This window comes from Zingiber officinale, chromosome 9B (assembly GCF_018446385.1).
Source record: "Zingiber officinale cultivar Zhangliang chromosome 9B, Zo_v1.1, whole genome shotgun sequence".
NCBI classification, from domain to species: Eukaryota; Viridiplantae; Streptophyta; class Magnoliopsida; order Zingiberales; family Zingiberaceae; genus Zingiber; species Zingiber officinale.
In genome coordinates this window covers 5,682,331-5,696,538 of record NC_056003.1, presented here as the reverse complement: position 1 = coordinate 5,696,538, position 14,208 = coordinate 5,682,331, and the positions used below count along the sequence as shown (strand labels likewise).

At 41.7% G+C, this 14,208-nt stretch overlaps 1 protein-coding gene and 1 pseudogene across 1 annotated transcript; one reads left to right on the top strand and one right to left on the bottom strand.

Annotated features, from left to right (window-relative positions):
- The first annotated feature begins 2,206 nt into the window (after nt 1-2,206).
- LOC122025207 lies at nt 2,207-7,455 on the top strand (annotated as a pseudogene).
- A 2,263-nt stretch (nt 7,456-9,718) lies between these two features.
- LOC122024283 (protein FAF-like, chloroplastic) lies at nt 9,719-11,847 on the bottom strand. The gene is made up of 2 exons (XM_042582872.1): nt 11,426-11,847; nt 9,719-11,329 (listed from the first exon to the last, which is right to left on the bottom strand). Exon 2 carries the CDS (start codon nt 11,271-11,273, stop codon nt 9,954-9,956), a length of 1,320 nt encoding a protein of 439 aa, XP_042438806.1. The 5' UTR covers nt 11,274-11,329; nt 11,426-11,847; the 3' UTR covers nt 9,719-9,953.
- Between the last annotated feature and the right edge of the window lie 2,361 nt (nt 11,848-14,208).

The window sequence follows — 14,208 nt, the reverse complement described above, 5'->3', positions numbered from 1 at the left end:
AGAAGAGCACAAAAAGCCTCGGGTGAACAGTACCCGAGGTGGGTACGCCTTCTAGGGGATGGAACGAAGGCGCCTTTAATGTATGAAAGGCACCTTCCATAGGATAAGAATTAGACCTCGTCGCGGGTCAGTTTGTTCGGATCAAATTTATCGAGTTGGAGGCGCCTTCAAAGCCTTTAAAGGCGTATTCCACAACCTTTATAAGGGCTTCTCGACCTAAGCTTCTACAACAACTTCCATACAAGCTTCTATGTTTCTATTAAAGGTTCTGACTACTTCAACTTTCTGCTGTGACTCTGCTACAACGTTGTTGTGCCCGACTACTGCCAAGAAGCCGACCAACACCGAGCCTAAGCTGACAATCTTCAAAGGTGTTGGGTAACAAACTTGTAATTTGTGTACTTAATTATTTGCAAAAGGACAAGTGCAATGTGTTGCACTTGTTCCATCTTTTTGTGCACTCGATTCCCTTTTCCGGAGGTACCGAAAAAGGTATTTTAGTGAATTACCCATAAATAGATCTACGAAACCTGGGTCTTGGAGTAGGAGTCATATTGGTCCCCTGAGAATTCGGTACCCCTTCAACAAAGGCACAAAAAATGTCGGCTGTTGAAGGCCACTGACCAAACTCCTTCATCCTCTGCTTCCAGGTGCCCTCCCTCAATTCGTAGGAGTTTGCCCATCCAAATTCCCGAGCTCCCTTCCCATGACACCTTAGGGCAAACAACTATAGGGGTTGTTAGTGTAGGACCGTTAGAGTCGATAGAGGGGGGGGGTGAATATCGATTCGAAAATTTAGAGTATAAACGCAGCGGAAAAATAAAATAGACACAAATATTTTTTACTTCGTTCGGAGCCTGTGACGACTCCTACTCGAAGGCCCGTGGTCCGTGACCACTTTCGTTGGGCAATCACTAACAATTCGAATATAGTTACAAAAATGAACACAGGAACTGCTAGTGAAAATAAAGCAATACCGACAAGGAAATTAAATAAAAACCGAAGGAGCACTTTGTCGGAGCTTTGTTGGCGTCGCACTGAACGTCGAGCAGCAAGACCAGCAGTAGAAGAGTTCTCAGATTGATTGATTATGAAGCTCCTGCCTGGGGCTTCTTTTATATGTTGTTCCGGGCGCCTGGATTCCTTCCGGGCGCCTGGAATGTGACGTACCTGCTCAAACCGAGATGCTCCACATGGTGACCACTTGGTTTGGATATAATTTGACTGCATCTCGAATTTGCGCCGCGAACGATGTGGCATCCTGCGTGGACAGTGACGGGTCAAAGTCAACATTTGGTTTTTTTTTTCTCTCCGCGCTCGTTCTTTGGTTTTTTTTTCACGCCCCGCTCGTTTCTTTTCTCGCCCGGCTCGCGCTTTCTCTCCCCCTCCTGCCCTAATTGGTTTTCTCCTCTCCCCGCTCCCTGCCGTCGCTCTTTCCCTCCGCTCGCTGCTCTCGGCCCTCCTGCCCTAGCATTTTCTCTCCGCCTCCTTGCCGTCGCTCTTTCCCTCTGCTCTCTGCTCTCTTTCTCTCCGGCTCCGTGCCCTAAATCTCTCGCCGCTCGGCGGAAAACTCGACCCCGCCCTAAATCTGCCCTGAATCAGGTATGAGGTGTTTTCCTTAGCTGATTTTTGTCCAAATCGACTCGATTTTCTGCTATTCGGACCTTCTTGTTGTTTAGCTGCTCGGCTCTCCTTGTGTGTTTTTTGTTGTTGTTGTTGTATGTCATTGCAGAGCTATGCTGACATTAGGGATTGTTCTATACATTCAAAATTCATTGTGATGAAGATTCTTGCTTTGTACGTTAATTTGTTTGCCTGTGTATCATGGAGATAACCAGCCATTAGTTTTTCCTTGTGTGACAATAACATTAGTGCTTCCTAAGCTCATAAGCTATCTGCCATGATATGACTATTACAATGGATCCGGTTGATATTTGCTATTTGGATTTTGTTTTTTGTTTTAGAGTTTTGTGTGTTTGGTTTATTAATTTTTTAAAATAAAACATGATATCAGCACAGCTCTGTGCTGACAAACATCTCTTATAACTTTTGTGTTTGGATGTATATTTTCTTTCTTTTATGGAATTCCTTACTTTTCATTTGGATACTTAACTTTTTGGATCTGTTTTCTATTTTTTAAACAAATAAATGTAGTTGAATACTTACCTGCCTTCCATTTTTGAATAAATGTAGGCGAAAAATAATCATGGATCAAGGAAAAAGTGATTCAAATGAGGTAAACGATAACAACGACCATGTGAGCACAGATCTATCTCCATCTAGTTTAAATGAAGTCATGATTCCTAAGATTGGCATGACTTTTATATCTGAAGATGAAGTTCGTAATTTTTATAAATTATATGCTCAGAATGTTGGTTTTGGTATTTCCAAATTAGGTGGTAAAAAGGGAGATGATGGAAAGCAAAAATATTTTTGTTTTGGATGTGCCAAAAGTGGTAAAACAGTATCTCAAGCCAAAAAAGCTTTGTACCCTAGACCTTCTATTAAGACAAATTGCAAAGCTAAGATTAATGTTGTTATTCGGAATGATGATAACTTTGTGATAAATAGTGTATCTCTTGAACATAATCACGTCTTGAGCCCAGGAAAGTCACGGCATTTTAGATGTAATAAATTATTGGATTCAACTACAAAGAGGAAACTTGAATTAAATGATCAAGCAGGAATTACTTTAAGTAAAAGTTTTCATTCATTGGTAGTTGAGGCTGGAGGCTATGAGAATTTGACATTTGATGAGAGAAAGTGTAGGAATTATATTTCAGAAGCTAGAAGGTTGAGGTTAGGGGATGGAGATGCTGAAGCCTTGAGTAATTATTTTTGTCGCATGCAAAGTCGGAACTCTAACTTCTTTTATGTGCTTGATTTAGATGAAGAGTCTCGAATAAGAAATGTTTTTTGGGCAGATGCAAGATGTAGGGCTGCATATCATTATTTTTCTGATGTTGTGACTTTTGATACAACTTATTTGACTAATAGTTATGATATGCCATTTGCTCCTTTTGTTGGGGTGAATCATCATGGTCAATCCATTTTGCTTGGATGTGGATTATTATCAAGTGAAGATTCAGAAACATTCATATGGTTGTTCAAATCTTGGCTGACATGTATGCTTGGGCGTGCTCCAAAGGCCATAATCACGGACCAGTGTCGCTCCATGGCAATTGCTATTGAAAAGATATTTCCGGATTCTCATCATCGTTTGTGTCTTTGGCATATAATGAAAAAATTACCAGCAAAATTTGGTGGGCATGCTCAATATAAGTTGATAAAGAAACAATTGAAGAATATTGTTTACAACTCACTTAGTATTGATGAATGTGATGAGAATTGGATGAAAATGATTGAGATTTTTAATTTAGAGAACAATGACTGGTTGAAATCTTTGTATGAACAGCGGAATAGATGGATACCTGTGTATGTCAAAGATAAGTTTTGGGCAGGTATGTCTACATCCCAAAGGAGTGAAAGTATGAATGCTTTTTTTGATGAATATGTTCATTCGAAAACTTCTTTGAAGCAATTTGTTGAACAGTTTGATAATGCTCTGAAGAAGAAGATTGAAAAAGAAAAAAAATTTGGATTTTGGTTCTTTTAATTCTATGATACCAGTAATTTCTGGTTATCCTATTGAAAGACAATTTCAAAGTTTCTACACTAACAACTTATTTAAGTTGTTCCAAGATGAGATAAGAGGGTTGATGTTTTGCAATACCTCACTAGTGAGGCAAGAAGGGGTTGCTTTTATATTTGAAGTGGTAGAAACATTGTTGGGAAAAAATGGAGACCCTATAAGAGATGCTTCCTTCAGGGTAGATTATACTGAGTTAGATTGTCAAGTTAAGTGTCTATGCCATCTTTTTGAGTTTCGGGGAATTTTATGTAGGCATGTGATCTCTGTGTTGATACGAATGAAGGTGATTGAGGTTCCTATGAATTATATTATGGATCGATGGCGCAAAGATATTAAGCGTGGTTATCAAAGTGTCACTAACATTTATGATGAATATGTTTGTGATGGAGAAAGACATCGGTATAATATTCTCACTCCATTGATACAAGAGGTTCAACATCTTGGGGCAAATAATGACGACGGTTGTTCTGTTTTGGTGGAAATCTTGAAAGATGCGAAGGAAAAATTGATTGCTATTCAAATAGATCATTCAAGAGTGGACCATTTGAAAGAAGCATCTACATCGAGTTCAAAAACAATACACTCTCCATTAAAAGTAAGATCTCGAGGTCGTCCACCCACAAAGAGGAAACAATCTAAGATTGAACAAATTATGAAGAAATCAGTTGCAAAGGCCAGAAAAAAGGTATGATTTATTATGTTTTAAGCGATAGAGGATTATTGTTTGATACCTATGAGATAACTTTTGCTTTATATAGATATTTATAGCCAAATATCTCTATTTATTATTTATAGGGCTCTTTGTTGAATACAATGTTAGGTCATTCATTCTGTGACAACCAGCCAATCAACAACATAATGATGACGACAACAACCAGCCATTCAATTCTTTCTGTTCTCAAAAACCAGGAGCTAGTGACCAGAGAGGTACATCTGGCCAAACATCAGTGTCAAAACACATTATTTAATGTCAGTTTCAATAACTAATCAGCATTCTAATTGTCATCATGCAGATTGATATTCTGTGATGCAACACAGAACACAAGATTCTTGCATGTTCAGGCTTTTGGCGTGGTTTGTCAGGGGCTAAGAAGGCAGTCTATATGATGCTTGTTTCTTGTGTTTCTAAGCTTGTTGAATTCTGTGTGATGGTTAATTGTAGCTATGCATGTCATTTTGTAGTTGAACTGATGACAAATCTGTATCTGTGTTTTCAAAGAAGTGTCATGAAACTCGTATAGGAAATGCACCTTATGAACAAGCTAGTCCTCAAGGGGGACTAAGCTAAGCATCTGTTCTCTTTTTTTTTTACTTCCTGTGCAAATCTCATCAACTTATCTAAATATTTCCAGACTGATTCTATACTTAAGTGCCTGATTGTGGTAGTTTAGACAAGTTTTCATGTCCATAGTATTTAATATGCTCAATTTCTTTTCAGGATCCCATAGCACAGGATGCTTGGAAAAGGAAGTTTTCATCAAACGCATTTATATGGCAGGTATGTGTGTTATATTCTAATTTTTTTTATGGCGATTTCTCAAGTTTAGCTGGTTTAGCTCTCTAATCTAAATATTTTTTGTATCAAACATGGGTTTGGCTTGATTTGAATTCTCAAGTTTAGCTAGTTTTTTATCGCACCCATATTTTATGTTCGAATCCTTTTCCAAGCATGCAAAAATTAAGATAGCAGTTTGATATGACAGCATTTGGTAGTGTACCTGCAAAAATCTGCAGTTATTGCTATTGTATTCTGATGCCTTAGCATCTTTAGGGTTTTTACTATACCAATTTGTATTTCTACTTGATAGTATATCTTACATTAGCCTCTGTAAAATTATCATCTTTTGGACCTGTTTTGTAGATTGTCATAATTTGAGAGGTGTAAAACAAATAGGACAGGGTTATTTTCATCTTATCATTCTTCCTTCGCCTTAGAAATTGCTTCCAAATAAGTTGGGGGTCTACTACGTTCACTCTCCCTCCTATTCGTTGACCTTTAGATTGTATTTAGTATTTTTTTGCTTTATCATTGATTATGCTTTTGTTGGTTTCGTAAGAATTGATCTACCAACAGATTTCTGTGCTTATAAGTCATTCATGTTCTGCAGCTTCTTACATCCTCAATTCGGGCAAAACCTTTGCAAATTAACTATGATAAACGAGACCCCAAATCAGTCTTCAGCTGGTTAGATAGATGGACCACTATCAGTTTCTCAGTGCCTACAGCCAAATCGAAACGGAGAATTAATTTGAAAGGCCAAAACAAACGAGCTGTGGAAATTGAATCAGGAAAATCAAGGCGCGTGCAAAATAATTCTGCTTCAAATACTGCAACTGGTCAATCAACAAATACCAACAATGAACCTGAAAAGGCAAAGAGGAATCTGAAAAAGGCAAACAGTTCCCCAGTGCGCAATAAAACTAAAGAAGATATGAATGTGAAATATTAAATCAATTCTGAATTCTGATGGTATTGTAGCTTTCAAGTATGTTTCTCAAAAATAAATGTCATCAGTCATCACTGGAGACAATTCTGAAAACTATCGAAATATATCATTCAGTGGTTGTGTAGCTTTCAAGTATGTTGAAGTGGGTGCTGGTACCATCATCACGTTTCCTTTACAACATTTGCAAGCATCTAACTGTCAGTCCAACCCATTTGGTTACATCCAAATTGTACGTATATGTAACGACCCGCCTCCTATTAAACAAGGTGTTTACAACTGATAACCTCCTATTAAACAAGGTGTTTACAACTGATAATAAACAAGGTGTTTACAACTGATAATAAACTTCGGATCGATCCACAGACCGAACCGATCTACTGATACTGGCACGGTAGGAACCTCCGGATCGTTCAACCGACCGATCCATAAACTACACCCGCAATCCTGTACGCTGCTGGATCGGTCTACCGACTGATCCAGCTGGTCCCTGATCGGTCAGTGAGACCGATCAGTGGCTTACTGATCGGTCTGTTGACCGATCAGTGAGCGTGTGTGCTCTCTGTTCGCACCATTGTTTCTGTATGGGGCTTGATCGGTCTACCGACCGATCCAGGAGTACACTGATCGGTCGGTAGACCGATCCAGTGACTCACTGATCGGTCGGCAGACCGATCAGTAAGCTTCGTATTCCTCTGTTCGCATCTGGATCGGTCGGCTGACCGATCCATAACAGACGCGAACTCTCTGTTCGCGCATGGATCGGTCAGCTGACCGATCCAGGCGTACAACCCACACCCTGATCGGTCTGTAGACCGATCTGGGTTCTGATTTCACCCTGAAACTCTGATTTCAGCACTCTGGCGTGCCAAAACTTCACACAACAATTCTAATACGGGATGCCAAAACTTCAGCAAATTAGAGGCTGTTCCGGTTCATCGCTGGAAAGTAATTTTATAGAATTATGCAAAAACCCAGTAATACGGGATGCTTGTCTACTAATCCGTGAAATTTGTTGAAGTTAATTAGAATTTGAAGTTAATTTAAATTTAATCAGAAAGCAACCAATTTAAAAAGGTTAAAACGGATTCTCTCTTTTTGGCCCTGTAGTAAGTTTTCTTCCTTGGCAACAAACAAGAAGCCCAATTTAAACTTTCCATTCAAATATCTGCATAGTGGTATGTCTCACTTTTGCTTGAATACCAGATTGAATTCTACATAGAGATCAGTAAAGATGTTTTTTTCCCTTTGTTTTATAATGGGAAAATGCTGGGAGAACAGAGTTTGAGCACTCTAGCGAAAAGATTGATCGCTTTGGTTAGTATAAACGCAACTAAATCTGAACATATTATGTTGTGAAAAGAAAAAGTGCCTTAGCTTTCATAAAGTAACAACCAAGTTGATTTGTTGTATGTTATATTCAACTAAATAAGTCCGGAAAGAAGAACAAAGCAGAATACATCATTACAAATTATCAAACCATTATATAACATGTTCTGCATTATCCATCTTAACTAAAAACAAATTATCCTATCACATTACATCACCAACATTACTCCACTAATTAACAAGACCGAACTAACAAAGTAATAAGGTATACAGCCAAAAGAGTTAAATTCACTATAACTAATATCCAGACCACTGATGGTACATTCCAATTTCCTAAATTATGCCCACGAGAAGCAATGTATTCACTTCCTAACCTTGACTCTATTCTTCCTAACCTTCCATGACATATGTCACTTCTGTCTTCATTAGACAAAGTATCGCCTACCACCCACTTTTGCCAGCCATGTTGCGCACATCCATAATACCTCCTTCCGGGATTTTTGCTCGATCTAGAAACACATACCAATGTTCTTCGTCCGCAATCTCTACATGGTACATGTTCAAATTTTGCGTCGTCAATGGAGCTGTAACTTGATGATGCCATCTTTTAACAACCTATTAAGCAAACAAGAATTATTTAGATTCATTTATTTTGTAATGCTCATAGATTGTATGCTAAATCAATGGAAAAAATAGGAAATAATCTATTTTATGTTATTGTATAAATCAACAATAAGTACTACATAAATTATCTCATTTTGATAATAACCACTAAGTAAAACAAAACCTTATTGCCTCCATCAGGTTTTCCTTGTGATGGAGAATCTTGCTCTGTACATTCATTAGCATGCAGTCTCAGAACCTAATTTACAAGATACGAAAATATTGACTGAATTAACTATGAAGGAAAATACTTATTTGACTAAATGTTGTAGGGCCATATGATTTCAACTCTCATTTGCTATAGCTCTCAAGGCCTATGCATAAGCCTCTGGCATTACATATTGGATGGCATGCCAATTCACAGGCTATCCCTGCTAGTGTCTATCTACAAAACTCCCCTAGTCTCGGATCAAGACATCCAATCCCTCTATCTCAGACAGAAGCATCCTGCAAGAAACTCCCTATCTTGGACAAGGGTTCATCAACAAAATTTCCTTGGTCTCGAATCAAGGTGTCTAATTCCTCGGTCTCAAACAAAGGTGTCCTTCAAGCAAATCCCTATCTCAGGCAGACATCCATCAACAAACTTCTTTTGGTCTCGGACCAAGGCGTCCAATCCCTCTGTCTCGGACAAGTATGTCCTTCAAGAAAATCCCTATCTTGGATAGGTGTCCATTGGCATATCTCTCCCAACTAAGACTTAATCGAAGATTTAGGGATCGTCGTCACCGCCGAGCAAGAATCTACAGCAGGAAGGTCCGAATAGCAGAAAATCGAGTCGATTTGGACAAAAATCAGCTAAGGAAAACACCTCATACCTGATTCAGGGCAGATTTAGGGCGGGGTCGAGTTTTCCGCCGAGCGGCGAGAGATTTAGGGCACGGAGCCGGAGAGAAAATGCGACGGCAAGAGGCGGAGCGTCGAGAGCAGAGAGCAGAGGGAAAGAGCGACGGCAAGGAGGCGGAGAGAAAATGCTAGGGCAGGAGGGCCGAGAGCAGCGAGCGGAGGGAAAGAGCGACGGCAGGGAGCGGGGAGAGGAGAAAACCAATTAGGGCAGGAGGGGGAGAGAAAGCGCGAGCCGGGCGAGAAAAGAAACGAGCGGGGCGTGAAAAAAAAACCAAAGAACGAGCGCGGAGAGAAAAAAAAACCAAATGTTGACTTTGACCCGTCACTGTCCACGCAGGATGCCACATCGTTCGCGGCGCAAATTCGAGATGCAGTTTCGAGCTGCATATCATTTCTCTTATTTTTTTCCCTCAGCGAGTTAAATAAAATTTAAACATTATTGCATATGGGAGGTTAATAGAAGGAGGGACCTTCCCAATCATTGGACAACCTGCGATGCATGGCAGGTGGCCATCTGGCGGATTCTGAATAGAAAAGGCCATTGATTGATCGGTATTAATAATTTTCAATCGATTAGGAAACAATGTTTAGTTGAAAAATGATATCAAAAATGCTCAAGTAAGTCTTTGTTTATGATTATTTAAATCATAAAAAAAGAAAGACCTGTCTGCTGTAATGTCGTACCATATTGCGGCACGCCTACCTCTGAGAGAGATCTTTCAATGATTGCATTTCCTTCCAAGCTACCGCTCAGATTCCACGACCAAAGAAGGAACAATGCCGAAGCAGTCCAATCATCATATTATAAAAATCGAATCATTCAGTGGAAAAAAAGGACACGGTTGAAAAAAAAAAAAAAAAAAAAAAAGACACAGAAGAATAGCTACAATGGGGGAAGCAAACCAAACAGTGGAGATTTCTGAGTATTAGTTGCAATAGAGTCGTAGTAGAGGGGAGCATTGGGTCAAACAGTCGAAAGGATAAGATGGATCCGTGTGAGCTAGGCTCGGTTCGCTTCGTCAAGAAGAAGTCGCAATGCACCATGGCTCCCGAATGAACAATTGGCGACGGAGCTGGCTACACCTCCTCATGTCGTGCAGCAACTCTTCGCTGTTCCGCCGCTTGGAGGTGAAGAGCAGCTTGGTGTCCAGGGTCGATGCGTGGTCCTCGCGGAGGGGTGACGACCATAGCCCGCTGTAGCTGCCGAGCGTGGATGCCGCCGCCGCCGCTGCAGCCGCTGCCGCAGCGGAGGTGGTCGACAGTGATAGTCTCCTAGGTGAGGGCGTCGATGCGACAGTATTCTTGTGTTTGCTTCCGTTGCAGCTCGTTTTGTCAACCTCCTCCCTAGTTTGAACGCAATCAGTACTGGAGTCACTCTGCGGCATGCCGCCGACGAACTTGTTGATGACGAGAGAGGAGCGGTGAATTTTCATGGAGCCGCTCTGTTGCTGGGGCTGTGTGCTCACCTTCACTTCCACCACGGTTCCTCTGTCCACCACTTCCACTTCCTCCTCTTCCTCCTCTTCTTCGTAGCAATTCTCTAATTCTTCTTCTTCTTCTTCGAAGTATTTCTCCTCATCTAATTCTCTCTCTTCCTCTTCTGTTATTTGGCTACCGTTGACATCTTCTTCTAATTGTGTCATATCTTCCTGTTTTGGGGGCAGAGTGCTACCGGTGCTGGCCTCGGACGCATCATTAGTTTCATCATAACCAAGCTCGTCTCCGTAGGTAGCCTCGATGAAGGAGAGAAGGAGGCGGCCATCCACGCGCTGGGCATGAAGGTAGTTCTGCGAAGGAACAGAGACAGCCTCAACTACGAGGCGGCCGTCGCGGCGATGAGGACGCATGTGGATGCACCGTCCATCGCGCCGAGAGAGGGACGGGAGCGGCGGAGGGAACGACCTCACCGGCGATCGCCTGCTGACGGAGCAATGGTAGTTCACCGACGTCAATTCCTTCCCTCGGGGGCGCTCCCTCGCTACGGCGGCAGCCACGGAGACATCCTCCAGTTCCTCTTCTTTCTCATCATCTCCAAACTTGCGGACGAGATCGTCGTCGTCCATGAAGGAGGAGAAGTCGTCGGACCCCGTCTCCGAACCGAGACTCTCTGTGCAAATCTCGAGGCTCTTCTGGCTCAACGAGCTCGAGGACCTCCGCATCAGAGGATGAACATAAGGAGCGGCCCCGGCCTTCTGACACTGGATGGCGCTCCACACGTCCATTTGCCCGGCCTGCTCCTCGTCGCTCTCCGGAGGATCAGGGCGGTCGCCGTCGCTGATGCATCGGTCAGCCAAGAATGAGGCATTAGCAGGGGATCTTCGCATGACGGCCAACGACATCTTTGAATCCAAAAGCAGAGTCGCTTGCTTAATTATTCAGTGCAATTTCGACTTCACTGGAGCACAAAAGCAGAGATCAATAAGGACGGGGAAGTCCCACAGGCAACACAGGCAACAACACTAGCAGCCAACAGCGTGGCCATGGAAATTACCTCAAACAAGGATGAAACACTAGCAGTCCAAGGTTTCTGGTTCGGGAGGCAGACAGAGATCAGAAAGGTTGGGATGGATTGGAGGAGAGGCAAAGGCTGCTGAGAAGCGAGCAAGGAGGGGGGCTTATTTGTAGCTGCCAAGCCATGCCTGGGCCCTCCAACCCACCAAACAAACACACCTTCCTTCTGCTTTCCGGCTTTATAACGCCAATTTTCTCTCCCCCCACCAATTTTCCAGTAAAAAACAGTTGCTAACCAGTGTCCTCGATGCCTCATTCACCATTAACCCTAGGGGACTACATTTACTAGGCACCTCCCCAACAAAATCTTACTTGGGAGATATGTCAGTCATAAAAAAGGCGTGCTGAATGTAATTCTACATCTCCAGTAGCTATTAATCTAGCTAACCATTGCCAAGGAATATAATTAGCCACCGAGCATCTTTGCCAGTCACCTCAAAAATGCAAAAAAAAAAAAAAAAAAAAAAAAAAAAATCCTCCTCTCTCCACTCATCCACTAACTTATATTCGCAGCCTCAGCTCCTTGTAAATCATTTGGCCAGTTGCTGATTATTCTTGCTATTTATCTTCATCCAAGCCAAGTCTGGATGTTTCTGTTCCTGTCATTTCTGATATACTATTTATATATGTGTATATAGTGTTGCCTGGGGTCACATCTGAGCAGCAAACACATCGAATGAATGGATGCTATCTCTGTGCTAAAAGTGACACAATTGGACAGCGAGCCATAAAGGAATTGATTTCCAAAACGCTTCATTCCCTAATCCTTCGCAATATTCGATCCACAGACCAGAGAGAACAAGGAAGTGTGTCGAGCCACATTAGTGATGGAACATTGCCTCCGTGCCCCAATCACGACCATTTAATTGGCTGGGCGTAACTCCATCTTCAGATACCTTCGCTCCATTCTTGTGCATGGCTCCAGTCTATATCGGCTAGTGGGGATAAAGAAACAAAGCAGCAATGGTCCTTCAGATATCAAAAATATGTAAAGCATGCGTAGAAACTTTGTGCTCACGTCAGGGTTTTGTTGAAAGTGAAGTGGCAGACAATGGCTCGGTGAGGTTGGACCATGCAATATAATGGGTCCCGAAGTTAGATTGGCGCAACCTGGCATCGTGGTTCCTCACCACCCAAGGACAAGGCTGAAGACACTAAATAGATCAAGATTAATTTAGAGTAAGCCCAAGGCTCAAGGCTCAACTAGACCATAACTCACGCAAAGGACTTTTCTTTGTTGTCGTAGGGACCTGCTCTGGTATTCTCATCGACTTGATTATTGTGGTTCATGGCAATTATAATTTATAAATACGTGCTCCACTCATCCTATACTAGCAATATTTCATGAGCTCTCCTATACTTATATGAAGTAGCCAATATTGTGTTGCCTGTGGCCTTAATTGTGGAAAGATTGCCGGACAAAACTTAATTCAAGACACATTTTCTAGTAGGAATTTTGAGTAAAGATATGCAACAAAATAAAAGGCACTCAAATTTTAAGGGGGTTTTTTTTTGAAAAAAAAAATAAGGTGTGCGATCAGCCACATCATCCACTTGGTGTGGGCATGTGGATCTTGAACAGCTTGAATGATGCTTCTTCTTTCACCTAAATGATAAAGCACCAGAAGATAGGAATGGTAGCACATTATTCTTATTCCCATTATTGCTTAAAAAATTGAAAATAAGCAGTACACAACAGGAGCATGAGGGAGAAGTGGCAACTTCGTTTGCGCAATATAACTGGACAAAAGCACCATCATTCACGCACTCGTCTAAAGGAATGGTTCCATTATCCAGTTGTAGAAAAGCTCAACGATTCACTCCAACTTTCTGAGCCTCGATGAAGTCACCTCGACCACCCAAATAAACCCACTTTGAACTGCTAACACTAAGAATCGGCTCTATTGGGAACAAAACAAGAACTATGTCTACTAAGCCTTTGCCACCAAGTAATTGCACCCTGCCATTATCAATAAAGCATTCTCCAAAACTTTGAGCCACAACACACCATCCTCCGACATGCAATCTGCAAAGGATCCAATTCCACCACAGACAAGGACTCGAAATCGAGGGCAGATCTCCTGCCTCCTTTTGACTTAGGACCACTAAAATGTGTGTCTCAAGGCCGATGAGAAAGGAAGCGCTTTATGAGGATGATAGAGAAATAAAAGGAGGACAGTTATTTGGAGTAATAGTTGGACAGTGGCCCATGAAATGGACCAGCTTCTCATTATGCTCGTGCAGTCGCGTACATGTTGTCAAGCACTTAGGTCCATGATGATCGTACGGAGCATCAATATGGGACATAATGTGTGGAGAGTGGACTCTCTGAATTAATTGCAATTACCCGTAAGTTAACAGATTGAACAGAACTAATTTTGCATGATAGTCGACCATGACGATCTATTAGCTCGTAGGGGTTAGCACAAATGCAAGTGTAATTGGAAGACTGTCACAGGCACGTGGTTGCATATCGCATATATGCAGAGTACGGCACAGCAGATGAGCAGAATGCGAGGAAATGACATTGGAACAGCTAGGTTCCATATTTTTCGTACATGCGTACCAATTTTAGGATACTTGTTTCCTGGGAATCAATAGATTGTGCCAGACTTCCAGGCTTTCACCTTATGATTAACTCTAGGCTAGCCTTAACTCTAACAGCAATAAGCAACTTATTCCTAGTTTGGATGGATAAGTAATATATTCAGAAGCCTAACACTTTCCGTTCATCATTGTTTTCTCAAGTGCAGACGAGCATTG

Bases quoted from the DNA above. Each gene is read 5' to 3' on its own strand.
- LOC122024283 (XM_042582872.1), bottom strand. From the start codon at position 11,273: ATGTCGTTGGCCGTCATGCGAAGATCCCCTGCTAATGCCTCATTCTTG.